Raw genomic sequence first — 16,919 nt, 5'->3', positions numbered from 1 at the left:
TGTAGGGTGTTTCCTGCCGGCAGGCAGCCCGAGGTCGGCCAGAATTCCAAAGTCTGGGTCCGGCGTCGGCTGTACCAGCAAGTACCCTGACGTCAGAATGCAGAGGTATAAAGCTGACAGCCGACGCCATCTTCTCCAGCCTTTCTTGCCCCATATGTCAGAAGTCCCCCAAAGTAACCAAAAGGTGTCCAAAAAGGAAAAGTACAGTTTTGTACCTACCATAAATGTAGATGTTCGAGGATCCACATTGCTGCAGTCCTAACTATTGGGGTAGTCCGCTGTCCAGTCGGCCCGAATACCAAAGTATATGGCTGACGCCGGTCAGGCGATTAGACTGACGCCAGTACGCCAGGGTACTAATGCGCATGACCGACGCCATATCCTCAGTCTTTTCTTGCCCCAGATGTCAGAAGACCCTGAAAAGATAAGGCCAAAAACCAAAAACTCCCAACATATCTGCACCAAAATATATATATATACAAAATATACAAAATTAGCAGAATATAACCTCACCTACACAACCACCCCTAAACACAGAGGGAAGGAGGAGGGTAAATTGGACTGCAGCAATGTGGATCCTCGAACATCTACATTTATGGGAGGTACAAAACTGTACTATGTTCTTCATTCCACATTGCTGCAGTCCTAACTATTGGGTAGAATCCCAAAGCAGAGGTAAGGGAGGCTGGCAAATCATAAGGAAGCAGGAGCTGATAACATGCCTTGCAAAATAGCTGTGGCAAAACCAGCCCTAGACTTAGAGTAGAGAGGAAGGTGGTAATGCTTAGAGAAAGTATGCACTGAACTCCAAGTAGCTGCCTCCAAAATTTCCTTAGTTGCCACCCCCCTTTAAAAAGCTGTTGAAGTGGCAGTAGCCCTAGTGGAATGAGGCCTAATCCCAGCTGGAATCTCCTTGCCATGATGGGAATAACAAAATGCAATGCAAAACCCAATCCACCTAGAAATAGTTTGTTTTGACACAGGCTTGCCCTGAGAACTCAAAGCAAAAGAAACAAACAACTGCTGAGACTGCCTAAAATCCTTAGTCCTGCTCAAATAATAACGCAATTGCCTGTGTACATCTAAAGTGTGCAAAATCTTTTCCCCTTTATTTTGGGGATCTGCATAAACGAGGCAAATGAATAGTTTGGTTTGAAGCCACACTAGAAACCACTTTAGGCATAAAGGAAGGATTAGTACGTAATGATACCCTATCCTTATGAAAAATCAAAAAAGGCTCAACCGCCATAAGGGCCTGTAACTCAGAAACCCTTCTTGCAGAAGTAATGGCCAACAAAAGCAGTCTTCCATGACAAGTATTTCAGTTCAGCAGTAGCTGCAGGCTCAAAAGGTTGTAGAGTAAGTTTCTCCAACACAAAATTGAGATCCCAAGCAGGAGTAGGAGCTCTACGTGGGGGTCTGATATTCTTTGCCCCTCTAAGAAATTGCTTGAACAAAGGATGTGAAAACAATGGGGGTCACAATCATAGTGAGCTGAAATTGCTGCAGCATGAATCTTAATGGAAGAGAAAGACAAACCTTTGTCCAATAACTCAGTAAGATATTGAAGAGCCACACTCAACTTAGGCTCAAATCTCCAAATTCTTGGCTGCAGTCCAAAATAAAAATCTCTTCCATTTTTCTGCATACACTTTCCTTGTACTAGGTCTTCTGGCTTCCATAATCACATTTAAAACTTGTTGAGGAAGTTGAGACCTGCTGTCTTTCAAAACAGAATATGCCAGGCTGTTAGATGAAGAGAGTGAAGCTTGACATTGAGCAGACGACCGTCCTTCTGAGACAACAGATGTGGAATCAAGGGTAAAGGCCATGGAGGCTTCTTTACCAGACTCCTCAGTAAGGGGTACCAGTGCTGCCGAGGCCAATCTGGAGCTATTAAAATCATCCTTGGCTTGTCTTGTCTGACCTTTAGAAGCACCTTTGGAAGAAGAGGCAGAGGTGGAAACGCATACACATGAAGATTTTTCCAACTGAAAGAAAGAGCATCCACTTTCCAAGCTGTGTGATGAAACCTCTTTGTGCAAAACTTTGGCAGCTGGTGGTTTGGTGGAGAAGCGAACAGATCCATGTCTGGAGTTCCCCAGGACACTGTCAACTTTTGAAATACATGAAGATCCAGTTTCCACTCGTGGGGATCCATGATTTGTCTGCTTAACACATCTGCTAAGGAGTTCTGTGCTCCCGGCAGAAACCTTGCCTGAAGAGTTAGTTGCAAGCTTAGCGCAGTCTCCCATAAAATCATTGCTTGCCTGCACAATGGGTAAGAATGTGTTCCCCTTGTTTGTTGATGTACCACATGACAGTTGTGTTGTCTGTTAGAATCAACACCTGCCCTGGAAGAAGTAACTCCTTGAAAGCCATTAATGCAAACTGGACTGCTAACATCTCCTTCATGTTGATATGTAGATGCTGTAGTCTGGCAGGCCACTTGTCTTGTATCCACTTTCCATTTAGATGAGCTCCCAAGCAATGTCTGAGGCATCTGTCGTTAGAATTGACTCGCCTCTGGCCGGGTCACAGAGAGTCCCTTGTTTAGGTGACATTCCTGAGCCCACCACAAAATTCCTTTTGAATGCAAGGTATTATTTGAATGACAGTGTCCAAATCCTGGCAGTGCTGTGTCCATACATTTTGAGATACCATTGTAGCTTCCTCATATGCACTTTGAGAGGGGGAAGCACCACAATACAAGATGCCATGAACGCTAAGGCTTGAAGGACTGTCCTAGCAGTCAGCCCGGACTGAAGAGATAGTTCATGGAAGTAACTGGAAAGATTCTTTTGTTTGTCCGGGGTTAAAAAGGCCATCTGGGCTGCTGTATTCAGTCTCACACCCAGAAAGCACATGTCTTGAGAGGGTACTAGACTGGACTTTATTTCGCTCACAGAATACCCTAGGCATCTTAGCACTGCTATGACATATTCCAAATGCTGTAGAAGGTCTTCCTTTTCTTGAGCCAGAATCAGGCAATCGTCCAAGTAAGGATAGATTTGAATTCCTTTTAGCCTGAAGTAAGCTATCACTGACGCCAGTACCTTTGTGAATACTCTGGGCAGTAGATAAGCTTTCAAAGGGCAATGCAGAGAACTGATAATGAGAATTTCCAGCTCGAAAACGCAGATACTTTCTGCAACTTAGTCTTATAGGCACATGAAGGTAAGCTTCCTTGAGATCTAAAGTTACCATCCAGTGATCCTTGCCCAGCAGAGGTAAAAGCTGTTGTAACGTCAACATTTTGAACTTGGGAATGTCCAGATAAGTGTTGAGGATAGATAAATCCAAAATTGGTCTCCACGTGTTCCCCTTCTTGGTACTAGGAACAGGCGAGAATAAAATCCTAGGCCCCTTTCTGGCACAGGAACCGCTGAATGGCCCCTATTTGGAGTAACTGAGAAAGTTGCTTGTGAGCCTCTTGTCTTTGTAGAGGAGGAATGTCTGGCATGCCTTTGAAAGGAGGCAAGGTATGGAAATAAAACCTGTAACCGTGGTGAATGATATCCAGAACCCATTTGTCTTGGGTAATTAAATCCCAATTTTCTTTGAAAAGAGACAGTCTTCCTCCTAGAGGTGCCGCCAGGCGAGAAGGTACTGGCAGCTGAAAAGGCAGGTCATTGGGTCTGCTTACGAAAGGACTGACCCCTGCCCTCACCAGAAGTCTGAGCAGGTGAACTCCCTGTCCTAGGCCTAAAAGCACCTTGAGCTCTGCCCCTACCGCGTCTAGACCTACCCCTAGACTGTGAATCATAAGCAGGATAAGTCCATCCCTTAGCAGGTCAATGTCTACTAAACTGCGGAGGCTGCACCTGCAAAAAATCCTTAACAGTTTGCATAGACTTAGCCTTGTCCTCCATCTTCTTTAAAACTGCTTCCACAGGCGAACCAAACAACACATCAGACTGTAAAGGAGCATCCAAAATCCTTGTCTTAACATGCTCAGCTAAGTTCTGATCTCTCAACCAGGCGTGCCTACGAAGAACAGAACCAGTGGCAGCCACCCTGGAGGAGGCCTGCACAGCATCAAAACCACATTGCAAGGAATGTTTACCCACTTGCTCAGACACATGAACTAAATCCTGCAACTCTTTACAGTCAATACCTTCCGCCAGAGCATCCACCTTATATTTCAACTGTGAAAGAAGATAATTCTGATATTTTAACATGTGAAACTGACAATTCAACGCCCTCATGGCTAAAGTGGAAGAAGTATACACTTTCTTTCCCCATCTATCCAAAGCCCTTGCCTCTATCAGGAGGGACAGGATTTTTAACAACTGAGGCCTTCACACCTTTAGGCCCCTGAGAGACAGTTTCCGGGTCTGCCCTAGGACTCTTAAAAAGATACCCATGAGCTTCAGGCACCCTATAATACCTATCCGGTTTAACTGGGGCAGGAGGCAAAGAATCCGGATTCAGGGAAGCCTCTGCAAAACATCTTCCACCACATTCAAAACAGGAGGTATAGCTAAAGGCCTGTGCTGGGGTAAAAACAAGAATTCCCTTAGCCTTTTCCTGGAATCAGAGAAATCTTGACCTTCCCATTTAAAATGCTCCCTCATGGAATGCAGAGTCTCTGAAAATGAAAAATCCTCAGGAGGGAAGCTGAAGGAGTAGAATCATCCACATCAGAATCAGAATAAGGAGGGTACTCCTGCAAGTCTTCAGCCGAAGACTCAGAAGCCTCGAGCATCGCTCAAAACTCTCAAACTCAGATTCCACCCTAGGCCTCTTATCAGGAGGGGCATAGAACCCCTTATCATAGTAATCAAATCCTCTGCCATTTTAAGCATATGTTTCTTAGGCAAAGACCCTGAAGTACTAGGAGAAACCCCACTGAAGCAAAACTCGGCCTGCCCCTCAAAGAAGCCTTGGAAACAGAAGGGAGGCTCTGACCACCTTAGGAAGAGAGGGAAGAACAGCCACCTGAGAAGCCCCTCAGCCTGGCCTACTTCCTGAGAGGATACATCCTGTAACAGTAAAGTCTCTCCTGAGACTCCAAAGAAACACCTGGCAAAACCTCCGGCACCACTGAGCCCTCTAAAGAACCGGCGTCCTGGGACTGTCGGTTCCTCCACTCTAGGCTTTGCTGTTTTGTCCTTGCGCTTTTTAGCGAAGCGGCGCCGGAGCATCCGACGGCATTTTATAATTACAACGCTTCCCAAACACTAACCTGGCACAGTCTAACCTTCTCTTAAAAGTGCGTTTGTTAAATCTAGCACAAGAGCGGCATCCAACAACGTCGTGCTCAGGCCCTAAACAAGGTATACACAAAGTATGGTAATCCCTATGAGGTATCTGTTTCCCACAAGAAATACAGTTATTCACTTTTTCTGACATCCAGTTAAATACTGAGGCAAGAAAAAACCAAAATATTCCCAACGGGTACTTAGCCAACTTTGATTCGGTCTGAAACTCTGGCTTCAGAAACTTTCAGAACGCCAACCTGCACTCGCAAAATTGCTTCTGCATCGGACCATGCGGCAAAAAAGACTGAGGATATGACGTCGGTCATGCGCATTAGTACCCTGACGTACTGACGCCAGTCTAATGCGCCGTGACCGACGCCAGCCATATACTTTGGTATTCGGGCCGACTGGACAGCGGACTACCCCAATAGTTAGGACTGCAGCAATGTGGAATGAAGAACATCACAAATACACCACAAAAGAAGAGGAAGATAGAACAAGCAAAAAATAAGAGGGGATAGGTGGGAGGGAAACACCGACTGCAACAGTGAAGACACTCGAACATCTACATTTATGGTAGGTGTACACAACTGTACTATGTTCTTCGTGTTTCACTGTTGCAGTCATAACTGTAGGGTGGAATCCCAAAGCTGTGATGAGGGAGGAGGTTATGCAGAAGAAGGGGCAGCCAGAAGACCCTGCAAGACAGCAGATGCAAAATCTGCCCTAGACTTAGAATACAAAGGGTGATTATAGTGCTTAGAAAAAGTATGCACTGAACTCCAAGTGGCAGCTTCCAAAATGTCCTTGGTAGGAACTCCTCTGAGAAAAGCTGCTGAAGTGGCAGCTGCTCTAGTAGAATGACTTCTAACAGTACCTGGAATCTGCTTCCCAAAGTGAGAGTAACAAAACCTTATCCCATGAGCAATCCATTTGGAAATAGTTTGTTTAGAAATAGCCTTGCCTAGAGAACTGGAGACATAAGAGATAAGCAACTGATCAGATTTTCTGAAATCTTTAGTTCTATCCAGGTAAAACCGTAGTTGTCTGTGTACGTCCAATGAATGTGAAATCCTTTCCCCTTTGTTTTGAGGATTTGGAAAGAAAGTAGGAAGGTGAATAGTCTGATTTAAAGCCACTTTAGAAATCATCTTAGGCATAAATGTAGGATTGGTCCTCAAGGCAACTCTGTCTTGGTGGAAAATAAGGTATGGTTCCACAGCCATGAGAGCCTGCAACTCTGACACCCTTCTGGCAGAAGTCAAAGCTAATAAAATAGCTGTCTTCCAGGATAAGAACTTGATATCCGAAGCAGCAGCAGGCTCAAAGGGAGGTAAAGTAAGTTTTTCCAAAACATAATTAAGATCCCAAGCAGGAAAGTACAGTTTTGTACCTACCATAAATGTAGATGTCCGATAGGTATGCATCTGCAGTCATTACATATGGGTTGTCCTGCCTCAGGCAGCCCTTCGGTCAGCCGGATTCCAAAGTCTGGGTCTGGCCTCGGCTGATGTCGCACTTTCCCCGACGTCAGAGCGTCTGGGGTATAAAAGCATCAGCCGACGCCATTTTCCGCAGTCTTTCTTGCATGGTACCAAGCAGAAGCAGTTCGCAAGTGCCGGTCGGTCAGATCCTGTGAATCAGCTACCAAGACTTAAAAGCTAAGTACCCGCTAGACTCTTTCTTGCCTCAGCCGATGTCAGATAAAGTAAATAATTGTTTAACTTGTGGGAAACAAATACCTCATAAGGATTTCCACTCTTACTGCCTCCCTTGCTTAGGCCCAGACCACGACGTCTCGGCCTGTTCAGCCTGTGCTTCCTCAACCGACGAACTCTTGGTATTGTCTGTGCGAATCAGAAGATGGCCTGGTTGCAAAAGATTCTGGAAGGCTAGAAGAGCATTTTGGACTGCCAACATTTCCTTCAAGTTGATGTGCCAGGGAAGATGCTTCTTTGTCCAATAGCCCTGCTGGCAATTGTTTAAGTAATGAGCTCCCCAAGCATAATCAGAGGCGTCTGTGGTTATGATCTGAACAGGATGAGGTAGACGAAAGGGATTCCCTTCATTTAAAGCACAAGCCCTGGACCACCAGAGGAACTCTCTTTGGAGGCAGGGAATCAGAGGTATCATTGTTTCCAGGCTGTGGTAATGCTGAGACCATACACTCTTTAGGTACCATTGAAGTTTTCTCATATGAAGCCTTGCATTTGGGATCAACAGGATGCAAGAAGCCATGTAGCCCAATGTCTGCAGGAATTTCCTTGCAGTGAGCTGAGTTAAAGTAGCCAAGGTCTTGAAAATTGATGCCAGCTGTACTTGCTTTTCTGGAGTAAGGAAGGCCCTTTGTAAGCTTGTGTTTAGAAGAGCTCCCAAAAAGATCATTTGTTGAGAGGGATCAAATGTGACTTTTTTGTGTTCACTGAAAATACCAGAAGTAGGAGAAGACGCTGAACAAACTGCAGATGTTGAAGTAAAAGATCCTTGCTGTCCGCCTGGATAAGGCAGTCATCCAGATAGGGGTAAATTTGAATCCTTGAGTCTGCAATAAGCTACTACTGGAGCCAGACACTTGGTAAAGACTCTGGGCGCAGTAGATAAGCCAAAGGGCAGTACAGAGAATTGAAAGTGTCTCGAACCTGCCTTGAATCTGAGGTAATTTCTGCCAGACTGTCTGATGGGAATGTGTAAATAGGCTTCCTTCAAGTCCAATGTCACCATCCAAGCATCCTGGGAGAGCATGGGAAGAAGTTGTTGCAGAGTAAGCATCTTGAATTTTGAAATCTCCAGAAAGGTATTTAATACTGGGAGGTCCAGAATAGGTCTCCATGAGTTTTGTTTCCTTGGGACCAGAAATAGTCTTGAGTAAAAACCTTTTCCCATCTCTGGAAGTGGAACAGGTTCTATGGCTCTCATGGCCAATAAAGCGTCCACTTGATTTAAGGCCTCTGACGATTGATGTTTTGGCAGATCCAGCCAACCCGAAGACCTTGGCAGAGTATGAAAGTGGAATTTGTAGCCTCTTAAAATCACGTCTAAAACCCATTTGTCCTGGGTAATATGAGTCCAATTTTGGTAGAAAAGAGAAAGTTTTCCTCCAAGAGGGGCTTCCAGGCAAGGAGGACCTGTAGCCCAACGGAGAGAGTCATTGGGTCTGCTTCTTTTGTGAATGAGGTCTGTCTTCTCCCCTTCTAGGTGAAGAAGCAGTCCATTGTCTTAACCTGTAAGAGGACTGAGCCTGCGCCCGACCTCTGGAGCGTCTATATCTTCCCCTTTGAGGCCTGTCAGACGTGGGAAAGGACCAATTTTTGGAGGGCCAATTTCTAGAAAATCTAGGAGGCTGAACTTATAAAAAATCTTTAACAGTCTGCATAGATTTTGCTTTTTCTTCCATCTTTTTAATAACCTCCTCAGCCTTGGATCCAAATAAAACATCATGCTGAACAGGGGCATCTAATAGTTTAGCTTTAACCTGCTCAGGTAAATTCTGCTCACGAAGCCAAGCATGTCTCCTGATAACAGTACCAGAGGCTGCGGCCCTGCAAGAAGCTTCCAAGGAATCAAAACCACAATGTAAACTATGTTTGCTAACTTGTTCAGTTGCATGCAATACATCCTGTAATTCCTTGTCCTCTGCACATGCAGGAAAGGTAGAGAGCCTTTGCTTTAAAACAGACAAAAGAAATTGCTGATACTTGAACATGTGAAACTGGCAATTTAAAGCTCTAATAGAGAGAGTAGCAGAAGTGTAAACCTTTTTGCCCCACCTGTCCAGGGCACGAGAATCCTTTTCAGAGGGAATAGGATTTTTAGATGAAGCGGCCCTAGAAGCCCTAGAACCCTGAGAAATGGTTTCAGGATCAGCAGAAGGGTTCTTAAGTAAGAATTGATGGGAGTCAGGGACTCCGTAAAATCTATCAGGCTTAGAAGGAGCAGGCGGCAAGGAATCAGGATTCAGGTTAGCTTCAGAAAAAGCATCATCCACAATATCAAGTACAGGAGGAATAGCCAAAGGTCTGTGTTGAGGGAGAAGGAGAAATTCCCTAAGTCTCTTCTTTAAGCAGAATAATCCTGACCTTCCCAATGAAAATGCTCCCTCATCTCATGTAAGGTTTCCCCAAAAGAGAAATCTTCAGGGGGAGAAGCAGAGGGAATAGAGTCCTCTGCATCAGAATCCTCATAAGGAGGAAAAGAATAATCCTGGTCAGAGGAAGAAACAGAAGACACAGAAGCCTGATCAGATGAATCATAAGGCATATCCTGTCTAGGCCTTTTTTCTGGAGGAGGGTGAGAACCCCTAATCATTGTCAGTAAATCTTCAGCCATCCGTAGTAATTGCTTCTGGGACTTGGGAGCTGTATCCGAGGAAGCTTGAGAAGAAACCATTGGTTTAACAAGAGTCTTTTGACTTTGCCTTTGTCTTTGTAGAAATAGTGATATGAGAAGGCCTGAAAACCCCCTCAGAAGCCGGTACCTGCACAGCGTTTCCGGACCCATCTGAAGGAGCGACGTCCGAAGGTCCTGCAGCAGATAAAATACTAGGCCTAGAAGGCTCCCCATGGGAGTCCGTGTCGGCCATCGGTTCCGAAGTGGCGGACAACAGGGGCTGCAAAAGCGCCTCACTGACTACCGCCGAACCCGAAGCTGGCTCCGGCTGCAAAGTATCTTGTTTGGACATCAGAGGCCTATCCTTGTCCTTGCGTTTCTTTTGAATTCCGGTTGTCGGTAAAGTATCCGACGACATCCTATAATTGAATCGTCTACCGAAATAATTCAAGGCCCAATCGTACCTACGCTTGATAGTGCAAGAATTAAACCTGGCACAGAACCGGCAGCAAGAAACAACGTGGTCAGGGCCTAAGCAAGGTAGACCGTAAGAGTGGAAATCTTTATGAGGTATTTGTTTTCCAAACGATATACAATTATTAACTTTTTCTGACATCGGAGGAGCAAGAAAAAAGTTTCCCCAACGGGGTACTTAGCTTGAGAAGAGAAGTAGAAAACTTCGGACAGACGACAATCAAAGCACGTTGTCCTGAATGCGCCAACCAACGACTTGCGAGCTGCTTTCCACCGCACCGCAAGAAAGACTGGAAAAGATGGCGTCGGCTGTCAGCTTTATACCTCTGCGTTCTGATGTCAGGGTACTTGCTGGTACAGCCGACGCCGGACCCAGACTTTGGAATTCTGTCCGACCTCGGGCTGCCTGCCGGCAGGAACACCCTACAGTTATGACTGCAACAGAGAAACACGAAGAACATTTCTAGAATGAAACATCCACATGGTTAAAACAGATAGAAAACTTACAGTTTCAAAACTTTGCTTAAACAGCACCTGTGCCACAGATGCCTCTGCTCTTCCCTGCTCACCTGGCTAGCTTTACTCAGATTACTTTTATTCAACGCTTACAGCCACTTTGGTTCCCAATCTTTTTGTACCTTATCGCTCCTCCTCATACTGCATTTATTTCCCAAACTCTTACTTTTCCTCCTCCTCACACATACTCCACCACTAACTACAATTCTTCCATGTCCATTTATCTTCCTGCTCATTTCTATAACTTCTCCTTTCATATATCTTTTAAGATACATTCTACTGGTCTGTCTATAAATTATTGCTAAACTCAAACACTCTAATTTGATATTTTTCCTGCAGCTGTATAAATACATTAATTGCTACTGTATGTTTTTTTCTCTCTATTCAATAATTAACCAATTTATGTTAATTTCTCTGTTTTTTGTTAAAATGCTACATTCATGTAAGAAATATTTAAAAATATTTAAAAATCATGTAAATAAGCTCATGTGTAGATATTTTTACCCCACAATTATAAATTTACATCATGTGCAAATTAAATGTGGAGCTTTTCTCCCCGGGCTTCCACTGAAAATGTGTTTTACCCAATCAGACTTTTCCCAGTCATCAGAGACAAATAAAATAAATAATTTAATAGGTGTCAACAAAGATGAAAGACCTGTATATGCAGGAGAGGCAGGGGGGGACTAGATATTCAAATTCAGTGTAATGTCATTTGGCAGTATGCTAGGCACTGAACTGGCTGGCACTTCAGTGAGGGACACAAAGGTGGAAAAGAAAAATGTTAAAGTAAATTCTAACAGCCTGGGGATGTAGTTCCAGATGGCCCAGGGGATAAAGTACATATTTAAGGTAGGAGGGAACTGCAAGTAATTTAGTAAAACCATTTATACTTGTGCATAACATGTGTCAGGTATGTATGGAACAAATACACAGACTGGAAAACTTGGAAAGACGCAGCTGAAGGTGGACATAGACTAACACTATTTTAAATCACAGCTCAACTATTACGAATTGAATATGTATGTCAAAGGTGGAAGGTCTGGTACTAGAGTCCAGTATAAGAAGTTCTATACTACATATATGGTTATTTGCACATAAGTTTTTATGATCAGTGTTGATAAATTGCACCCGATTTTCATGATTGTATGGCATTATCCATGTCAACTGGTTTTCAGGGAGTTTTTCAGTGTAATAACACTTAACCAAGAACTTATAAAACAGTAATTAATTTCATTAAACAATACTATGACATAGGTTAAGAAGCAATAAACCTCTTGCTGGACCATTCATTCCCTCTCCCATTACCTGTATTATTCAAATTCTGGATAATGGGGAACAGGAAGCCTACTCCTGAGCTCAGAGAGAGTGAATGGCCAAGAACCTACTCCCACAAAAGATGCAGATCCATCATAGGCTGCACACACAAGTGACCCTCACATCTACAAAACTACAGCAGATCACCATGAAATACAAACCTGCAAAAATATGGTTTTAGTCGTACTTACTTGTATTGCTGAGGTGTTTACATCAAACTTTCTAAAGATGGCAAAGGCCTCCTCAAACAATTCATTGCTTATAGCGATATTTGCTATATCTGGAGCATCATAGTTGTCCAGGCGATTAATATATTCCATTACACGTGTGCGATCAGCCTTGATTGCAGTCAGAATGAGGAGGTTCTGCAAATTCCTGTTAAACAGGCAATCAAGAAAACAGACTGTAAAGAATGATGACACCTACTGCAAGTATTACCAACAAGTAAAGCCAGACATAATTGAGTACGAGTTCAAGCCAATTCCTTCTTTTCATAACAGGCAACATTGTTCATGTAATACGTACACCTTCATATCAAAGTGAACATATTTTGCTTTTGCAGCTGCAGTTGATCTTAATATATTTCTAATTATTTGCTCTAGGTGGATTGAATATATCTACATGTTCATCCAAAGGAAAAAGTAAATTTAGTAACCTTTAAAACTTGTTTATTAGACTATACTCCTCATACACGAATCATTCATCACAAGTCATTCACCTAGAGCGACAGCATTGTGAAAACCTCTCAATCTACTTAAAATGCAAGGTACAGATAAAGCTTCATCACTTGAACCAGAAAAGAAGAGACTTGTAATGCACAGCAGTGTTAGGCATACATTTGTAATAAACAAGATGCAAAGAGAGATGGGCCAAGAGTTTACTGGCAACAAAGGAATTACTTCAGTCCCATCGCACCTGCCCACTCTCCATATGATCTATTCGATTTCTGGCATAAACAAAGGCACTTACACTAAGTTTTCTACACAAAAAGTGTTCTCATACATGGATAAAGCTGCTTTAGTCCCTACTGAATGAGAACAAAGTGGTGAAGTTACTGGACTAGTCATGACTCTCAAGTACAATACTTTATGGTGACAGATAATTTGATGCAAAAACCTATCCAAGTTCTATCACTCAACCATTTGTAAATATCCCCTGAAAAGCTAATTTTACTCTCATTACAAGTTAACATTACAAGTATAACGCACCACCAAAAAAAAAACTTCATACAGCACAACAGTTACTTTAACAAGCTTTACCAAGAAATTATACTTCGTTTACACCATAATTCTTCATACACATTTCGCAAAGCCCAATAAAGCTACCCTGTATAAGTGTGTGTGTGTACGTCTACAGTTACTAAATCATTTCCCTTGACAACAACAGCAGCTGCCTTTACTACTCTGGTCCAGATCAAAATGGCAACAGATGTCACTGCTACCACTGGTCCAAATGAGTGACTTGCTGCTGGACACAAAACTAGGAGACAGAAAGAATACATGCAAGTCAGGAACCTTTAAGCAGTGTCTTGTACAGGCCTGCTGCTGATAGACATCAATCATCACATTCGGAATTTACAAACGTTTTTCATGTGTTAGGAAAGACTTTAAGGAGTGATATGGCAACAAGCACCAGGAATAATTTACTGTAATTAACAGCAATCCTCAAAGACAATATCAGACTGATGGATTTGCTGCGATCAAAGTTCTCATAGAAAGACTAACAGAATGCTATCACCCAGGTATGGAAAGAAGGCTGTTTCCTCAACAGACATGCGCATATATTTGTCAAACACCTTGAAGGCTGTAGATTCCAGACAGTAGATACACAAACAGAAAAGGGGTAACCATTTTCTGGGTTTCAATTTGCCCCATGCAGTATGCCAAATCATCAAGACAGTACAGTTGTGTACACTTACCATAAATGTAGATGTTTGAGTGTATTCACTGTTGCAGTCATTACATTTGGGTAATCTTGCTGGCAGGTTGCCCCCAGTCGGCCTGAATTCCAAAGTCTTGGGTCCTGCATCAGCTGTCGTCACCCATTCCCCGACGTCAGGTCGTCAGGGGTATAAAAGAAGCAGCCGACACCATTTTCTTTAGTTTTTCTTCCCCAGATGTCAGGTGCCCCCTAAAAGGGTAGCCAAAATTTATATCTATATATAAAATTACATGCAGCAATATAAACTTTACCTTCATCTACAAGCAAATACACCACATAGGTTGTATAAATCAGAGAAAAAAAGATAGGTTCCATCAGAAGAAAAGGGGGGATGGCGGGTGGGTAACCTGGACTGCAACAGTGAATACACTCTAACATCTACATTTATGGTAAGTGTACACAAAGTACAGTTTTGTACCTACCATAAATGTAGATGTCCGAGAGGTATGCATCTGCAGTCCTAACATATGGGTTGTCCTGCCTCAGGCAGCCCTTCGGTCGGCCAGATTCCAAAGTCTGGGTCTGGCCTCGGCTGATGTCGCACTTCACCCGACGTCATAGCTGCTGTGAATTGGGTATAAAGGCATCGGCCGACGCCATTTTCCTCAGTGTTTCTTGCCCCAGATGCCAGGTGCCCTCTAGGAAGGCTAAATTTGGATAAATGCAAATGATTCCAAACAGTAGAGAGCAAACAATATAAGCATGTATATACATATATACAAACAAATACACCATAATAGATTCCCCCAGCTAGCTACAAGACGGGCAAATACCCTAGGAGTACCACAGAGGGGAAGGAGGGTGGGTAATCCTGACTGCAGATGCATACCTCTCAGACATCTACATTTATGGTAGATACAAAACTGTACTATGTCCTTCAAGGATGCATCTGCAGTCCTAACATATGGGTAGAATACCATAGCCAAACTGGGGGAGGAGGCACTAAGATGATTATGGTGTAGTTAAGATCCCTTGCAAAACAGCAGTTGCAAAACCTGCTCGGGATATGGAGTATAAAGGTAGATTATAATGCTTGGCAAATGTATGCACGGAGCTCCAAGTAGCAGCTTCTAAAATGTCTTTGGTAGCCACTCCTCGTTGGAAAGCTGTAGTAGTGGCTGTAGCCCTTGTGGAGTGAGGTCTGATGTTTTCTGGAGTTGTCTTTCCATGAAAAGAGTAACAAAATCTAATGCAATTTCCTATCCATTTTGAGATTGTCTGTTTTGAAATTGCTTTTCCTTCCATTCCTGTTGCATATGCTACCAGAAGCTGGTCAGTTTTTCTGTTGGTCTTGGTTCTGTCCAGATAGTAGCGCAATTGCCTGTGCACATCCAAGGTGTGTAGTAATCTTTCCCCCCTGTTCTGTGGGTTGGGGAAGAATGTTGGTAGGTGGATTGCTTGGTTCAATGATACCCTGGAGACCACTTTTGGCATAAAAGTAGGGTTAGTTCTCAAGGACACTCTATCCTGATGGAAGATAAGGAAGGGCTGTACTGCCATTAATGCCTGTAATTCAGAAACCCTTCTTGCTGAAGTGATTGCAAGCAGGAAAGCAGTTGTCCAAGATAAGAACTGTAATTCTGCTGATGCTGCTGGTTCGAAAGGGGGAAGTGTTAACTTTTCCAGCACAAAGTTAAGGTCCCATGTAGGCAAAGGTGGTTTCCTTGGAGGCTTTACATTTTTAATTCCTCTCAGAAACTGCCTGAGTAGAGGATGAGAGAAGACTGGAGGATCCATGTTGTATTCTGCTGAAATTGCTGATGCATGAATCTTAATGGAGGAGTAAGACAGGCCATTGTGGAAAAGTTCTGCTAAGTATTCCAGGATGTTAGCTATGTTTGCTAATGATACATTTTCTCCTTTTGCTGCACTCCAAATGAGGTATCTTTTCCATTTGGCTGAATAAGCCTTCCTTGTGGAGGGTCTGCGAGCCTCCAGGATAATGTCTTTAACCCTCTCAGATAAATCTGGGTTATTTTGTTTTATGTAATATTCCAAGCAGCTAGCTGTAGTGTTTTCAAGTTTGGATGTAGGATCTTGTAGTTGTTCTGTGTTAGCAGTAAAGGAACTATAGGTAAAGGCCATGCGTGTGTCCGAGACATACTCCTCAGTAGCGGGTACCAATGCTGCCTCGGCCAGTCTGGAGCTATCAGGATGATCCTTGGGTGATCTTCTTTGATCTTCAGTAGCACTTTGTGCATCAAAGGAAGAGGTGGGAATGCATATGCTGTCAGGTTTTCCGAACTGAAGGATAGGGAGTCCACCTTCCAAGCAAGTGGGTGGTATGTCCTTGTGCAGAATTTCCTCAATTGGTGGTTGTGTGGGGATGCGAACAGGTCTATTTCTGGTAGTCCCCATTTCTTTGTAATGGTTTTGAAAATGTCTGGATGCAGCATCCATTCGTGGGCATCCGTGGTAGTTCTGCTTAAGGTGTCTGCTAGTATATTTTCTTTTCCTGGCACAAATTTGGCCTGGAGTTGAATGTTGAGGTTCAGGGCCACATTCCACAGGTCCATTGCCATCCGGCATAGAGGATATGAGTGTGTGCCTCCCTGTTTGTTGATATACCACATGACTGTGGTGTTGTCCGTCCTTATCAGCAAATGACCCTGTTGAAGAAAAGGTCTGAATGTCTGAAGTGCCTGTTTCACTGCCAGAATCTCTTTTTGATTTATGTGAAGGTTCAGCTGGTCTTGTGTCCATAGGCCTTGTATACACTTGTCCACCATGTGTGCCCCCAGCCTAGGTCTGAGGCGTCCGTGGTGATAGTCTGGCTTGGGTGAGGTTTGTGGAAAGGCAGTCCTCTGTTCAACTGACAGGCCTGAGCCCACCACAGGAATTCTTGTTTCAGGCATGGAATTATTGGAATCTGGGCTTCTAGACTGTGCTTGTGTTGAGACCATATATTCCTTAGGTACCATTGCAACTTCCTCATATGCAGCCTGGCATGTGGAATCAATATTATGCAGGATGCCATGTAACCCAGGGCTTGCAGGACTTTCCTTGCTGTAAGCTGGTTCTGTGTTGTTAATGCCATGAAATAGAGTGGTAGTTGCTTTTGTTTTTCTGCTGTGAGAAATGCCATCTGATTTGATGTGTCCAGTTCTGCACCCAAGAATGTTATCCTTTGGGATGGTACCA

General features: G+C 43.6%; 1 protein-coding gene across 1 annotated transcript in view; it reads right to left on the bottom strand.

Moving 5' to 3' along the window:
• CLTC (clathrin heavy chain) overlaps window positions 1–16,919 on the bottom strand; it is a 2,794,584-nt gene that overhangs the window by 1,050,025 nt on the left and 1,727,640 nt on the right. Inside the window, exon 21 of the mRNA XM_044054892.1 lies at window positions 12,029–12,212. Coding sequence (XP_043910827.1) covers window positions 12,029–12,212 — 184 coding nt within the window. The remainder of the gene's footprint in view (window positions 1–12,028; window positions 12,213–16,919) is intronic.

Source organism: Protopterus annectens, chromosome 13.part0 (assembly GCF_019279795.1).
Source record: "Protopterus annectens isolate FY-2018-M chromosome 13.part0, PAN1.0, whole genome shotgun sequence".
In the NCBI taxonomy this organism is placed as follows: domain Eukaryota; kingdom Metazoa; phylum Chordata; order Ceratodontiformes; family Protopteridae; genus Protopterus; species Protopterus annectens.
The sequence above is the reverse complement of the archived record's forward strand: the minus strand, read 5'-3'. Positions and strand labels throughout refer to the sequence as shown.